The 16124-nt window shown below is 43.0% G+C and overlaps 1 protein-coding gene across 1 annotated transcript in view; it reads left to right on the top strand.

Moving 5' to 3' along the window:
• MTHFD1L (methylenetetrahydrofolate dehydrogenase (NADP+ dependent) 1 like) overlaps positions 1-16124 on the top strand; it is a 177148-nt gene that overhangs the window by 25569 nt on the left and 135455 nt on the right. The window contains exons 8-10 of the mRNA XM_040238682.1: positions 8665-8776; positions 14849-14937; positions 15216-15313. Coding sequence (XP_040094616.1) covers positions 8665-8776; positions 14849-14937; positions 15216-15313 — 299 coding nt within the window. The remainder of the gene's footprint in view (positions 1-8664; positions 8777-14848; positions 14938-15215; positions 15314-16124) is intronic.

A 16124-nucleotide genomic window follows, 5' to 3' on the forward strand; every position in this document is an offset into this window, starting at 1 on the left:
ACACACACACACACACACACACACAGAAACACACACCCATATGCTCCGCTGGCTGAAAAGCCTCTTCTGACACAGCTGGAGGAGGATGGCAAAACGGCCTCCAGCTGCAATGAATCCGGTCAGTCCCAGCTGTGTGTATAAGAAATAACCCAGAAAGAAGAGAGCCGTTTTATTTTGTTTTTCTCAGAGGATCTTGTTTCTCCTTCTGAGCACAGAGATTGTCAAAACTAGCACTAAGAGTAAAGGAAAAAATATAGGTCTTTCACACTTGAAGGATCAAAGTAGGCCAAGCTTTTTGAGCAAAAGTTAAATTATCAGAATCATTTTCCACTTTATTCAGTACATCGCATGCCTTACAAAAGGCTTTAAAAAGTGAATTGGGAAATTCTAGATATATGTGTATTATACATAGGAGAGCTTGAAAAAATACTCTTTTCCCAAGATTGGTGGGGAAACGTTAGCTTTTAAACTGGACTAGATTAGCCATTTACATGAGTGCTTTTTCTTTTTTCTATACTTTTTTTTTTTAATACAACTTGTAATACATTTGTCTTACATCAGGAAGGAAATTACAACTGTAAAGAACACTGACTTTTCTGGAGATCTGTGTTTCCTCACATGGCTCGGAGTTACCTAACTAGTGTCTTTCCACTTCTTGTCGAGCAGGTCTAAGGGCAAATGAACTCCTCCTACTTTTTTAATATGCAAATGTATTAAAATTTCCCTTTTTTTCCTTTGTTTGGCTACGCTGCATGGCATGTGGGATCTTAATTCCCTAACCAGAAATGGAGCCCCTCCTCCCTGTGGTGGAATCGTAACCACTGGATCACCAGGGACGTCCATCCCCCTCTTTTTTTTGAAGTTCAGATTTGCTGGATATAGAATTCTCAGTTGACAGATCTTTTTCTCTTCCAGCTCTTTAAACCAGTAACATATGGTAATGGCAGTAAGGACATTGAATAATCACTGAGTTAGGGGTTACAGTGAACCAGGATTGTCCTTCACTCATGTTACCTTGTTGATTCTGCAGCCATCCTATTAGGCTGGACTCTCACTCTTCCCATATGACAGATAGGAAACTGAGGCTCAGAGAAGTAAAGAGACTGAGCAAATATATATATAATTTTAAAACATTAGCGGTGGCAGTACAACCAATATTTTTAGCCATTGTCTCATGTCAGCTCTTATTCCAGATAGTCACAAAACCCAATCTTTAAAATGACCTTCCAAGTTTAACATTTATTTAAATACCCCACGGCATAAGGGAACTTTATTCCCCAACCAGCAATCAGACCTGTGTGCTCTCTGCTTTGGAAGTACAGAGTCTTAACCACTGGACCACCAGAGAAATTTCCTAATGTCTGATAATCTTTGAAACCCCAAAGTATCCAACAGCTTGGGCTGGGGAACATCAGAGGGACCAAGGTCCAAGACATTTGACTTGGGTTGAGTTCACCATTTTTTTATCCCCACTCTTACTAATCCCACAGATAGCTCCCTAAGAAAAAGAAGCCATTTCTTCCCTGAGCTTTGAGCTTGTCACCACCCTTGCAGGCTCACTCTCCAGGAGGGATGTGTCTACCCTTTTGAGAGGGCAGGGTGGGGGCCACCCTGGTCAGTTGTGTGAATTCGCACTCTAGCCTTATTGATATGAGTCCCTCCCCTGACCCTAGCCCTGTGTAATGGGTGAGTGGAGGAGATACCACTGACCCCAGGGCACCACAGATCTTGTGCCAAGTAAATACTGAGGCTATTGAGTAATGTGTGATGAAGTGACCTAGATAATGTAGGCCCCTGAATTTCTCTGTTTTCACTATTAATGGATTGAAAAACACCTTTGGTTGTCAGCTCCCTTTCTTCTCACTCTTGCTTCTGCCTGATCATTGTGTTACTTATTAACACCAGAGAAGACGGTGAATAGAACTTTTGAAAAGCCGCCAAATCAGGCCATTTATATTTAGCAGTGTTGAGAAAAGGATCAGCAAATCTATTGAAACTTGGCATAAAAGAGCAAGGGCTCCATGCTGTGTCTCTGCAGGGAACAGGCCAGTGGCATCACCTCCTGTCTGCCTGTGGATCATCGTTGCTTGCCTGTCCACACCATCAGCAGAGCCTGACTCCATGTTTCACTCTTCCAACATAAATGCTTCCTAAGGGTGTAGAATTAGAGTACTCCAACGTGTAGGTCTTTGCATATTCTATGAGTCTTCCCAAGTGGCCCTAGTGGTAAAGAACCCACCTTTGCCAATGCAGGAGATTTAAGAGACTTGGGTTCGATCCTTGGGTTGGGAAGACCCCCTGGAGGAGGACATGGCAACCCACTCCAGTATTCTTGCCTGGAGAATCTCATGGACAGAGGAGCCCCAGGGCCACAGTCCATAGAGTTCAGAGTCGGACACAACTGAGGCGACTTAGCACACACACACGCAGTTAGTCTATAATGATAGAACACCTTTCTTTTGGGTACAGATTTCATTTTTCAAAGCCTTTTCATGTATTTTCTTATTAGCGTTGCACCCTGAAAATAAGGTGTTATGTGCAGTGCCTCGACCCTGGTCATCAATGACAAGAGCACAGCCTGGACTTGAATCCAGGTCTTGAAACCCCGCCCTGCTGGCTCTTCCTCTGCACCTCAGTTCCTCTCTATCAAGTGCAGTTTCTTCACTTCTCAGAGGAGGCAACTGAGGCCAGAGAGTTACTCCAGGGAAGTAGCATGCAGGAATCTGTTAATGTGCGTCCCAAGGTTCAGAATCAGAAAGCGCAAGTGTGGCAGGAAGTGCAGTGCTGAATTACCCACTGTTATGCGTCAGTTCACATTAACAGCACAGAAGCAGCATAGATCACAAGGCTCTTCTGCCTCTGCATCGAGGCTCACTTCCTGTGGATCTGGGTACCATAACTTGATCTCTTACACATTTTTGTGCTACATGCTTGTGTGTCTCTATCATATTAGATTATCTCTCATCACAAATACACACACACAGGTGTGAACACACACTCTCTCTTTCTCAGCCTTACTTTTTAGTTTTATTTCTTCCTAGGGTATGAGAAAGGGAGTTTTTCTGGATGAATCCTTCAAAGTATGTCCATTACTGGATTTGAGGTTGCCTTTTCCTTTTATCATCCATCATAATTTATGTGAGAATCAAGTAAACTTGAAGAGGGATTAACTGTCTTTTCTATCATTTGGGACACAACTGACTGTCTTTGATACTCTCTTCTCATATGTTGAGCAGTAAGTATGTTAAATGATAAGGTAAGACATGAATTTTTGAGAAAAAGGAAGGTTATTTATTGACCCTTTGAGATTTGACCCCAGAGTCGGGAAGATCCCCTGGAGGAGGAAATGGCAACCCACTCCAGTATTCTTCCCAGGGAAATCCCATGGACAGAGGAGCCTGGCAGGCTACAGCCCCTGGGGTTGCAAAGGGTTGAAACCCTCAAGCACACCACTGCTCACTGGCTCAGTGAAATCACCATAGGGAGGGAACACACTGGACTCAAAGGGCAGATTTTGCCCAGGCATGGTTGCCTATGCCCACTTCTATAATAAAGTTACTGAAGGGTTCCTAATTGCTTTTGGCTTGCTGAGCCATTGGGCATCATTTGGAACTGGTCGACAACACCCTTTCCGCTGAGGCTGCTTGAGACAACCCAGTCCTCCTCCGCTGACTCCTGGGTCAGGAAGACCAGACGTGTCCAGAGTCATGTCACTTCTTCCTCTTCCTTTGTCATTTAAGATGAGTTCTGAGGGATGCCTTAGACACCTTTTTCCTCCCGTTCTACCTGTTTCCCTCGGAGATCTTATCCAAGCCTCAGCGTTTAGCTACATCTCTGATGCTGGGGAGTCCCACCTTGCATCCCCATCCTCCTTTCCTTTCTCGGTTCCAGGCATCCGGCTTCCTACAGAGGTGTCCTCTGCCTGCTGCTTGTACCATGCTTTCCCTCTCAGCTCCCCCAAGCCCTTCTCAATCCAGCCTCCAGCGTCATCGTCCTAAAACACAGCGGATGCAGCGAGGGCAGCCAGGGTAGCCCAGTCTGACAGCTGCTTATCTGTTGTCAGGAAAAGGCCAGCAGATTCAAGAATTAGGCCTTTATTGAAAGAAAGTGAGTTTTCATAAAAAAAAAAAAAAACACCTCACTCTCGTTAGGACTTTGCCATGAGACAGTCATGGGGCCTCCAGGCCCCATGAGATTTCACAGACACCCACTGTCATCACAGAGCACTGTGAAGACTCTTGTGCAGAACATAATGTGATCTATAAAGCCTCTTGGCGGCTCGCACTAACCGCAGAGTGTCCCAGTTCATTGAAAGTGAAAGAACAAGAGCCAGATCACCTCCCACCCTTCCTCCCTGGGGACCCCTCCTTCCCTGGAGACCCCACCCTGTACTTAACTGTGACAGCTGCCAGGCCATTGCATGGGGACTGCTGGATATTAAACATTAGCCGGTTTTTTTAAGTATTTTACCAACTGTATGGGCAAAATACCTAGAAATAGAGTGTTTCTTTTCCGCAGTTCAGTGGTTTGTCCTGCCCCTTCATCGGGAAGATCCTAGTTCTCAAATCTTGTAGTCTGGGATCTTTATTTTCTGATCCTCAGCAACCTCAGTGTCTGCCCCAAGTGGAGATGGCAGGTGAATGAGTCCATTCGCTGAAGAATCCTGGATCTCTTTCATTCTCTCCAGTCAGTGTAAATTCAGAAGCATGTCATTGGCTGGAGAGAGCACCAGCTGATTTTCTCAAAAGTGATGCTCTTCATTTTGAACTTTGTTTACAGAACTCTCTCCATAACATTTGAAGGATGTAGAAGCAGGTTTGTTAGGTCTCAGGTAGTTCAATCACGATTCTTCTTTTAAAACCTATCCCAGCTTTCTGTATGCATACAAACCCCGTACCTAAGGTTCATATATGCCCTTATAAAATCACTGATAGCAGAAGATAAATTCCTCTCGTCTGGCCAGGAATGTGTGGCTGTCTTTCCTGTAGTTTCCATTTTAAAAATGCATTTCCTTAGCTAAGTATGAAACGATGATGTTCCTTATAACATTGCGAGTCCTCTCTCTCCTATCCGTCCTCTCTCTCCCCCTCCATATTCTGAGACTTTTCAACCCTACTTCCACCCCTTGAAAAGAAAAACTTCAAGAAAAATAGTTTTCACTGTATCTAAACCCTCCAGCATTCCCACGTGTGCTCCACGCTAAATGCCTGCATATCTGTGTCTGGCGATTGTTTTAACATTTGGTCTTCCGCCTGGGGAGTGGGCGGTACACTCTAAGCTGCTTCCCCTCAGGCCTCAGCAGAGAAGGCAATATTTTGTTATGAGTAAAGTTTCAAGCCAGGCTTTGGCTGAGGTCCTTCCCATTAGGGAGGAAGAAAGTAGAAACAGCCAGTGAGATGATAATTCTCCTTGAATTGTAGCTCATTAAAAAAAAAAACCTTGCCTGGGCCTCTGTGGCTTATTTATTGATTTAAGCATCTAGCACTTTTCCTTTCCAGAAAGAATTAGCATCTCCATTGCAATGGAGATAGGAGGAGATATTCGTCTTTTCTCTGGGGATTGACTGTCCTCCAGTTGCTTATTCGCACAGCCCGCTTTTGAGTTGAGTCTAGGTACGCAGTTAAGGGGTCGGAATGAGATTTCTGAGATTTATAGGTAATGAAAAGAACAGGTTGTACCGAAGATACCACGTGTAGGAAACTAAGCTCTCTTAGGGGACTCGAGTGAACCTGTGATCCTTGCTTTTTCCAAAATGAGCATTGCAGTCTTGTCCATATTAACTCCTTTTCTGTAGATAGTTTAACATGTTCTGTGTTTGCCACCGTTGAATGTGGAAATGGCGTTTCTTGTCTGCTGATCACTTACAACAGGTGTTAAACAATTTGCGTTACTCTCGAGTCTTACTGTGGTTGACTGTCTGCAGTGGTAAAGGAACTCGTATATTTTCTTGCTGCTGCTTAGTCGCTGAGTTGTGTCCAACTCTCTGTGGCTCTATGGACTGTAGCCTGCCAGGCTTCTTTGTCCATGAAATTTTCCAGGCAAGTATATTGGAGCAGGTGGCCATTTCCCACTCCAGAGGACCTTCCTGATCCAGGGATCAAGCCTGCGTCTCTTGTGTCTCCCGCATTGGCAAGCAGATTCTTTACCCCTAGTGCCACCTAGGAATCCCATATGTTTTCTTATCAGAGATTTAAAATCCCCTTTCCATAAGGACACATTTTTCCCCTAAAAACAAAAGCACCTACAAGTCTAGCTGCTTTTCAGCGCCATCTGTTGAGAACCCACCCATGTGACCATAACGCACTCGGTTCAGTTCAGTGGCTCAGTCGTGTCTGACTCTTTGCGACCCCATGGACTGTAACACGCCAGGCTTCCCTGTCCATCACCAACTCCCGGAGCTTGCTCAAACTCTTGTCCATCAAGTTGGTGATGCCACCTAACCATCTCATCCTCTGTCGTTTCCTTCTCCTCCTGCCTTCAGTCTTTCCCAGCATCAGGGTCTTTTCTGAGTCAGTTCTTTGCATCAGGTAGCCAGAGTATTGGAGCTTCAGCTTCAGCATCAGGCCTTCCAATGAATATTCAGTACTGATTTCTTTTAGGATTGATGGGTTTGATCTCCTTGCTGGTAATATTGCTGTAAGCCTCTTAATTTGTGTTCACACTGTTGTGGTTTTTCCAGTAGGGACCTCTTTTTGGATGTGGTTAATACTGACGCATTGCTGTGCCTTAATAAAGGGTAATGCTGATAAACAGTGAGCACCTTAAAAACTGAGAAGCATTTGGGTCCTTAGTGGTACTCAGTCATTGCTGTGCCCTATTTGCGTGATCGGGCTTCCCCGATGGCTCAGTGGATAAAGAATCCGCCTACAATGCAGGAGACAGGAGATGCAGGTTTGACTCCTGGGTCAGGAAGATCCCCTGGAGAAAGAAATGGCAACCCTCTCCCATCTTCTTGCCAGAAAAATCCCGTGGACAGAGGAGTCTGGCCGGCTACAGTCAGTGGGTTCACAAAGAGTCAGACAGAGCTGAGCAACTAAGCATGAGCACGATTTGCATGATCGGATTGACGGGTGTTTCTGGGATGTTAATTTGTAAGGATTGGCTTTGTTGGCTCTTGACAAGATGTGCGTTTAAATTTTCACCCTGCTTCTTTATCAAGGGAGCTCAGAGCTGCTCTAGGTCTTGGCTTTTTTGTTTTCAAGATTCCTAAGACTCTAGCTGAGGCAGCCTCTTGCCCAGCATTAGAGTCCTTAGCCGAGTCTGTAATGCTGTTTGGGCCCTGAAGCACTGTGACGCTGCCTGGACCTGCCTGGACCTCTCAGCAATCCGCATGTCCAGGCTGAAAGTGGATGAGGGCCCCTGCAGCCGGCTCACTTCCTGGGCTTTCAGATGGATGTGTGAGGGTAGGAGCAGTGGGGGTGTTTTTGTGTTTTGTCTTCTGTTTCTATCTGTTTGATTCTGAAGAGTCTGCCTTCAGTTGCAGGGTGTTGAAGTCTGGCAAAAGCAATGATGGAAGGGTTGTCAGTACTGGAAAGTGGAGGGCAGTCAGCCTCCCTCTTTCTGCCTCAGCAGTATTGTATATTCCAAGGCTGGGTCCACTGGGAAGACGGGATATACCACTGAGATTCTTGCACTCCTCAGTCTCAGTTTACTTGTCAATTAAATGGGCATAATGACACTCACCTCATGTATTTATGAGCTGACATGCGTAATTGTCACTATTTTCCCCACGGGTCTGGGATTCCTTCTTCAGCTCAGTCCCTCCACATATGGATCCAGTTTGAAGTTATCAGGTGCTTACTTGGTACTGGGATAGGTGGTCATTCCTTTGTTGATGCCAGAGCTAATGTTTCACCCTTCTTCAGAACTGTCCTACCAGACATGTTCCTCCAGCGCTGTGTTATCAAAATACAAACAGGGCAGATGTGTCTTTTGTAGAAGGGGTTGCATTCCAACCTTTTTCTTTGAGAAAACAAAACAAAGCAAAGCAGTTTGACAAGACACTATAACCAGGACCTCAAGGAAAATGAGATTTTTTTTTTCTAGACCAGCTCTATCTCTCTCCTAAGTCAGGATGCTTCATGTGTTACCCTGCACAGAGTGCGATCTCCTCCTCCCAGCTGTGCAGTTTCCTTGACCTCAGCCTTTTTCTCAGTATTCCAGTTAGTGGTGAAAATGTGTCAGTGCTAAAAATACACACAGTATTTATGCTGGGGCTTCCCCGGTGGCTCAGTGGTGAAAGAATCCATTTGCAATGCGGGAGACACAGGTTTGATCCCTGGGTCGGGAAGATCCTCCAGAGAAATGAATGGCAGCCTACTCCAGTATTCATGCCTGGAGAATTCCATGGACTGAAAATCCTAGTGGGCTATAGTCCATGGGGTCACAAAGAGTCAAACACGACTTAAGTGACTCAGCATGCATTTTATATGCTGGGGTGACTACCTGGAAGAAATTTGTAAAGCTTCCTTTCCAGGGCGTGATAATCACGTTCAGTGTGCACTTAGTTCATTTGTTAGTAAAGTGATTCTATCAGTACATCAGTGAGGAGCTGACCTCTGAAACTGTGATTGTCATCTGTTACATGGAAGGCATTTGATGCTGATTGTCACATCTTTATGCTACAGTTAAAAACATGTATGGTATTTCTTTTTTTCCTTCTAGCTACAGGAGGCTGACATTGTGGTCTTGGGCTCACCCAAGCCAGAAGAGATTCCCCTTTCTTGGATTCAACCGGGAACTACTGTTTTCAACTGCTCGCATGACTTTCTATCAGGTAAATGGCTTCAGATTGGTGCCAGGCCACGATCAAAACAGGCGAGATTGCTATGAGCAAGGTTAACCTTATTCAGAAAGAGTATGTTCCTGAAATGATGGTCACTGTCAACATAGGAACACAGTTAAGGTGACCGCCTTTTCAGTTACTTATATTGGAACCATATTGTCGGGCAAAGAGCAACCAAGATGCCAGTCGCAGTAGCAGCCACCTCCCCGCCTCCCCCCTCATTGAAATGTCCCCTGCTGTCCTCTAGCATCAAGCAGACAAGTCAGTTGTGACCTACAGCAGGCAAGTTTGTACATGTGTGAGGGAAACTAGGAATAGTATTTCTCACAGTCTTTCTAAAACAGCAGAATGCTTTCTCCTAAAGCAATCTTAGGTGAACTTCAACACATAAAAGTAGATGAAAACACAGCTGCCAGAAGGAGGGGAATGGAGACCAGCTCCCCTGTGTCCATAATTTCCCTTTGCAGTGACCCCTCAAGCCCTTCTTGGAGCCCCAGAGTCAATTCAGAATGCTGGGAAAGTCACCCTTAGAAACAGAAGAGGTCTTGGGATGGGTGGCAGTATTTGATGGTATTTGCTCAGGGATCCAGGAAAGTCCTGGATCACATCGGGTCACTCTCAGGGTAGCTGAGGCTGTGAGAGAGCCAGGATGCCCACCCAGGGGGCCAGTAGGAGCTGATCCAGCGGGCGGACCTTTTTCTTATTCACAGGAAGACACTCAGGCTGTGAAAGCTTTGGACCACACCCAGCCCACCCTCTCAAGTCCCATGACCTGTGTACGCAAGAGACAATGGCAGAGGAAGGCAGAACCTTCCTTCCTTGTTGCTGTGGCTCCCAATTGCAACATGGGGTGGGAATGCGGGGCTGTACTGAGCTGTCCAAGAGGATGGTGTTTTTTTTTTCCTTTTCCCCCAAAGCGGGTCAAAGCTCGAACCAAAAGGAGTAGAAGTCTCTACAAGTACAGGCGTTCTAGACCTTGAAACTTAGGCAGCCTCACAACACAGAGTGACATAGATAATAGTATCAGGGAGAAAATAAATAAAACTTCTGATTCAGTCATCTTGGGATGACCATTTTACATGTTTCCACAAAAAAAAAAAGCATTAAACTTAATTGTATTGGAGCATAATAGAAAAGAAAGGAATATGCTAAAAGCTTTACTGAAATTCGTTTAACTATTTAGGAGATGTAACTCCTCCCAGAATTGACCAATCAGATTAAAAGCCCCTTGGAGCTAAAGGGGACAAGGTGGTTTGGGGTGTTTTGAAGGGAAGATGCTCAGGAATTTTTCAGAATGCTGATGTACTCAGCTCACAAACACACACATGAATGAAGCAATTAGAGGTACAATATAATGTGAAATGGAAGTAATGGCTTTTTTTTTTTTTTAATAAATAGAAAGCATACTCAATTCTTTGAAATATATGTAGTTTGTGGATGTAACTTTTTTTCCTGAAAAGAAAAAAATGCTTAGCCCATTCACAGCATATGTGCACTGTTTCAGAAGGGCAACTCTGCTCACCACTGTACCACCAATGCCATGCCCTGTTTTAATTTGCTCAGAATCCTAGTGGGATCAGGAAAGTCAGTTATGACTTTATTGTTATTTTTTTAAGGCATGCTTCCCTGCTACAGTGTTTACTTGCTGTTCTTTATTAGAGTTTTTATGTTAGGGTGATTTTGGCACAACCCTGGTTGGAGATAGGAGTGTTGATTTCAGTGTTCTTTTGGAATCCTGTGAGCCCTACAATTACATGAAGGTTGACGTATGTTTTACAGTTGAAATGGTGCCTTATTTCTAATATGTTTCTTTTTTTAAGATCATTATTTTTTAAAGGTATTTTAAAAACATTAAATTTTGGTGTAACAATTCTCTTTAGGGGGAAAAAATGATTCTGTATGTAGACAGATTGCAGTTTATTTTTAGTTTATCTGGTCCAATAGTAGAAGTTTTATTGATTTTTGAGTGCCCAGAATATTAGCTGACACATTGGAAGGGCTTAGTAAATACTATGTTGAATGAGTGACTAAACATGGATTCAGAATTATCCTCTGGTTACAGTTTTAAGTTAGTTTCAGATATAAAGACATTTCCTTAAATTTGTTCTCCACTTAAAAAAACAGGGCTGACAAGGCAGAGGCAAAGATGAAAAACACTATGCTGATTAAACAGATGAACGTTTTCCAGTCGGCACTATTTATAATAGCATTTCATTTCTCAGTAGTCAGAAGTTTTTGTTTTAACAACTTTGATAAGTATGAGAATTTAATCTCTGAATAAATTGAAGAAAGGCTTTTCCCTCTTTTATATATAATTTTCCACTTGAAGCAAGTGAAGACCTTTTTCAAGCATTATTAAAAAGAAAGTTGCTTTTATTTCAACTTAAGAGGAAAAGAATGTTCAATATACTTATAATTGGGTGAAGGCAGGGCTTTATAATGAAATTTTCCTGGTCATCTTAATGGTACAGGGTTCCCCTTCTCCTCCTTGTAAAAATAGATGGGATGGGGTGATTTATGATGAGGTAATTCTATAGGGGCATTTTATTGAATACGTAATCCCCAGAGAGATTTTCATGATGGCTAATAGCCCAGAGGCAGTGCTTGGAAAACAATTACACCTAACTTGTTGGATTGGGTCCCTCTTCTGTGGCATAAGTCTCATGTTTAGATTGAAAATAGGGCCATAGCTGGGTTCAGTTGTCTAGGTACAAGAATTTTATTTTCTAAAACATTGTTTCAAATGAAAGAAATGGGCTCTGATTTTGTAATGCTCTGCGCACTAAAGGTCAAAATTCATCCTCAGCAAAACCATTGTGTACCTAATATTCAGACTTAGTTTCTAATATACCAAATGAGATAAAAGAGATACTGGTCTGGGGCCCAGAGAAGAGTGTCAAAATAGAAACTTAATGGGTCAGAGTAGTTCAGAGAGAGCATCATTTGAAGCAAACATGATTCTATAGAGTGGAGTCAGGGGGCTACATCCCAGGACTCAGGCTAATCAGAGTTGCTGAGAGTCCCAGGGTGGTCTCAAAGCAGCTCCTATTTGAAAAGGTCCCTTCTAATTTCCAGGGAAACTATTATAACACCTTAGCCTTAAATTTTCTCATTGTGGCAAGTTTGGTTACTGTAAGAAGAATGATAATTGAAAGGCCATCTTTTAAAGGGATTCGTGATTTATCCCTGGAGGAAGGAGCTGTGAGTTAATGGGGAGTGTTAGTGGGAAGTGAAAAAAGCCATTTGGTTTGGGAGCCCTGCTCAGCTTACAGACGGAGTGTGGACAGCCCTCCGGGTGGGGCCTGGCCTCTACATAGGCAGTGGGGCTGGTGAGGCAATGATTTCCTTTTTTGGGTCTCCTTAGTCAAGAAATTTATTAACCATGTATTCTAGATTCCCTGAGTTACCATCTTAATTGCTTCAGTTTCTCCAGATTCAGAACTTTCCATTCCATTTTAAGATTGCACTGATTCCTGCTACAAAAGCAGCCCAGTGGTTATGATAGAAAAGGTTGGAAGTATACCATAGGGAAGAAAAAAATAGCTTCTGACTCAGTCAACTTGAGCTATCCATCTTAGATTTTTTCTCATTTAAAAATTACACTTCATTTTATTGGCTGGAATATAGTAGAAGGAAAAGCAAATAATACACTAAAGCATTACTGAAATTCAAATAACTTTCTTTAAAATGAGAAATGCTGGTTCCTACAAGAGTCTTCTAAAGTTTGAGATATGTGTGTCTTTTATGTTGTCTTTTAAAACTCTTACTTGATTTTAGCTGTGTTCTATTGTATGCAAGACATAGCTAAGAGTGTGAAATTGTTCACTGTGTAATGAAGTAATCTTCATTCACATGGGTATTCCTAATTATACTCATGGAACATCCATTTATAAGTTGAATGCAACTTTTTCTTATTTCCCCATCATTTAAAGGTACAGGTAAGAATGAGGGAAGCATATTTCTTTTCCATAGGGGTTGGATAAGACCTTTAGATCAGATCTCTAGTGGTTCCAACAAAACAGGTCTTTCTCATTCTCTAGACTCTTGGCTTTTACCTAAATATGTTGTATAAAACTGAAGTGTTGCTAATCTCTTTAAACAATACATGAGGGATATGATTTTCTAACACACTTAGTACATTTGACAATAGAACATCACAAACACTTACTCTTAAGTGTTATGTGCTCTTTTTTGCAAAGGACTGGCAGGAAAATGGATAAATTTAAGAGTAGAATGGTCCAAAAAAGAATAAGATAGTCTCTTACTTCAGAAAGTTTACTGTTAACAGCATAGGCTAAAGCATTTTTACATGTCTGTTTACATTTCACAAACTTCCTAAGTGCCAACCACAGTAGAATTCTTATAAACTGCTTCTCTGTATTTTGAAATCCAGGTAATCCTCAAACTTAATATCCTAAAATATAATTTCTCCATTTTTTAAAAAAACATTTTATTTGGTTGCAGCACTTGGGATCTTTAGTGGGGGCATGCAAACTCTTGGTTATGGCCTACGGGATCTAGTTCCCTGACCAGGGATTGAACCTGGGCCCCCTGCATTGGGAGCACAGAGTCTTAGCCACTGGATCATCGAAGGAAATCCTCATTTCTCAGCTTTGATGGACAATTGGCTCTGTCATTTTTTTTTAATAATTTCATTTATTTATTTCATTTGGGCTGTGCTGGGTCTTTGTTGCTACTCAGGCTTCCCTCTAATTGCAGTGAGTGGGAGCTACTCTGTAGTTGCAAAAGGCAAGTGCCTCATTGTGGTGGCTTCCCTTGTTGCAGAGCACGGGGGGCTCTAGGGTGCATGGGCTGCAGCAGTTGCTGTTCCAAGGCTCTGGAGCATAGGCTCAGTCGTTGTGGAAAATGGGTTTAGTTGCTTCATGCACGGTGTGTGGGATCCTCTGGGACCACGGATCGAACCTGTGTCTCCTGCACTGGGCACAGAGATTCTTTACTTCTGAGCCCGGCTCTGTCACTTTTAGGACAAGGATTTTACAAAGCCTGATCTGTCACACAGCACTTTATCTGGGCTTATTCTGTAGGCATTTATATCTTCCTTTTTATACTTGACCAACCTAGATAGCATATTAAAAAGCAGAGACATTACTTTGACAACAAAGGTCCATCTAGTCAAGGCTATGGTTTTTCCCGTGGTCACATATGGATGTGAGAGTTGGACTGTGAAGAAAGCTGAGCATCGAAGAATTGATGCTTTTGAACTGTGGTATTGGAGAAGACTCTTGAGAGTCCCTTGAACTGCAAGGAGATCCACTCAGTCCATCCTAAAGGATATCAGTCCTGGGTGTTCATTGGAAGGACTGATACTAAAGCTGAAACTCCAGTACTTTGGCCACCTCATGCGAAGATGACCAGGGAAAAACCCTGGTGCTGGGAGGGATTGGGGGCAGGAGAAGGGGACGACAGAGGATGAGATGGCTGCATGGCATCACTGACTCAATGGACATGAGTTTGAGTAAACTCCGGGAGTTGGTGATGGACAGGGAGGCCTGGCATGCTGTGATTCATGGGGTCACAAAGAGTCGGACACGACTGAGCGACTGAACTGAACTGAATCATACATGGAATTGCTTTGATTTTATATGTATTGTTTAAATATACATATATGCCAGATACTTTACATACCATATCACATTCAGTTCTCACAAAACTCTGTAAGGTTGAACAACATTAATTAACAAGCCCAAAGTCACAATTGCCAGTAAGAGGTAGAGGCAAGATTTTAATCCAGTCAAACTCTAAATCTGTGGCCCAATTGGTAACCCCAAGGCTATGCCAGGACCCAGCTGGTAACCTACTACCTGTAGCTGTGCCATGACATGCTCATTTCCTTGGTTGAAAATGAGAACGTCATTCATCATCCTGGCATTTTACAGGGAAAAAACAGTAGGCTACAAATGACGATATGCTGAAAGTCTTTTTGTTTTCTTTCCCCAGGGAAGGCTGCATGCATTTCTCCTGGCGTTCATGGTATTAGTCCCATCACCAAAGATGTGCTACAAATGATGATATGCTGAAAGTCTTTTTGTTTTCTTTCCCCAGGGAAGGCTGCATGCGTTTCTCCTGGCGTCCATGGTATTAGTCCCATCGCCAAAGATGTGAGTCTCCTTGCTGCCGCTCTGCGGATTCAGGTTTGTCTGACCCAGTTATTTGAGAATTTTTGAGTTAATGAATACAAAGTTTTTAAAATAGTACTTGGGATCTCACATTTTCTTTTTTTAAGAAAAACCTACACGTTTAATAACATGTGAGTAAAATTACTCCTGAGGCCCACTTGGATTATTTTGCAACTTTTGTTCCTTTCCATGACACAGTATCCCTGAATGATGCTTGGTATTTTCATAGTTTAGATTCACAAGCCATCAGCTTTTACTTGTCTAACACCCTTTCCTTCCTACCCTTATTAAAGAACATGGTCAGCAGCGGAAGGAGATGGCTCCGTGAGCAGCAGCACCGCAGATGGAGACTTCACTGCTTGAAACTTCAGCCTCTGTCCCCTGTACCAAGGTATTCGGGTGATTCGTTTATACTGACATCAGCTCACCTTAGATACCCAAAGTTATCTACTGGATGGGGGCAAAACTCATGGTCTTATGGCTTTGATGGTAGATAGCATTCTCTGATCAAATTGCTGCACTGATTTTTTTCTGTCCTTTAATTCCTCCAAAATTAAATAATAGTGAACATGTTTACTGTATTCTATCAATTCTAAGATGTAGATTTTTTTCATACCTCTGAAATCAGCATGCATCTTCCTATCAAAGATGTATCTTGTATTCAGTGATAGTGTTTTTTCTTAAAATGATGGTACCTTAGATTTGACAAAATATGGTACTTTTTGGAATATGCTTTTCAGTGTCAGAGATGCCCAACACACACAGTCAGCTTGGTCTGAAGGGCCTTGTAGGTTTCTATGCTGGGGGTAAGTGACTAACCAAACCAATCCCTATTCCACCTGGGAGTGGAGCTCTGCTTTCTTCAGAACATAGTGGTATCTGCTCTCTGACGGGGACACTCTGGGACAGTCCAGATGGATATTTTCTTGAGTGATAGTTAATGAAGTGAAAGCTACATATTCCCTCTGTATGAATTTGGAAATACAAACTGTGGGACAGTCTCCGCATGTGATTTTAGAACAGTTCGTTGGATAAGCTGTCTCAGCCAGATAGATAACAGATGAATTTTCTAGCCTCATAGTGAATCCCCTATGGCTGCCCCTCTATTACTGAATTGGCCCAACCCTGTTCCTGCAGGAGGCACCCTTAAGGCCAGCGATTAAACAGGTGATCCTGCCTGCCGTCTTGGAATACACAGAATG

Source organism: Oryx dammah, unplaced genomic scaffold (genome assembly GCF_014754425.2).
Source record: "Oryx dammah isolate SB20612 unplaced genomic scaffold, SCBI_Odam_1.1 HiC_scaffold_4, whole genome shotgun sequence".
NCBI classification, from domain to species: domain Eukaryota; kingdom Metazoa; phylum Chordata; class Mammalia; order Artiodactyla; family Bovidae; genus Oryx; species Oryx dammah.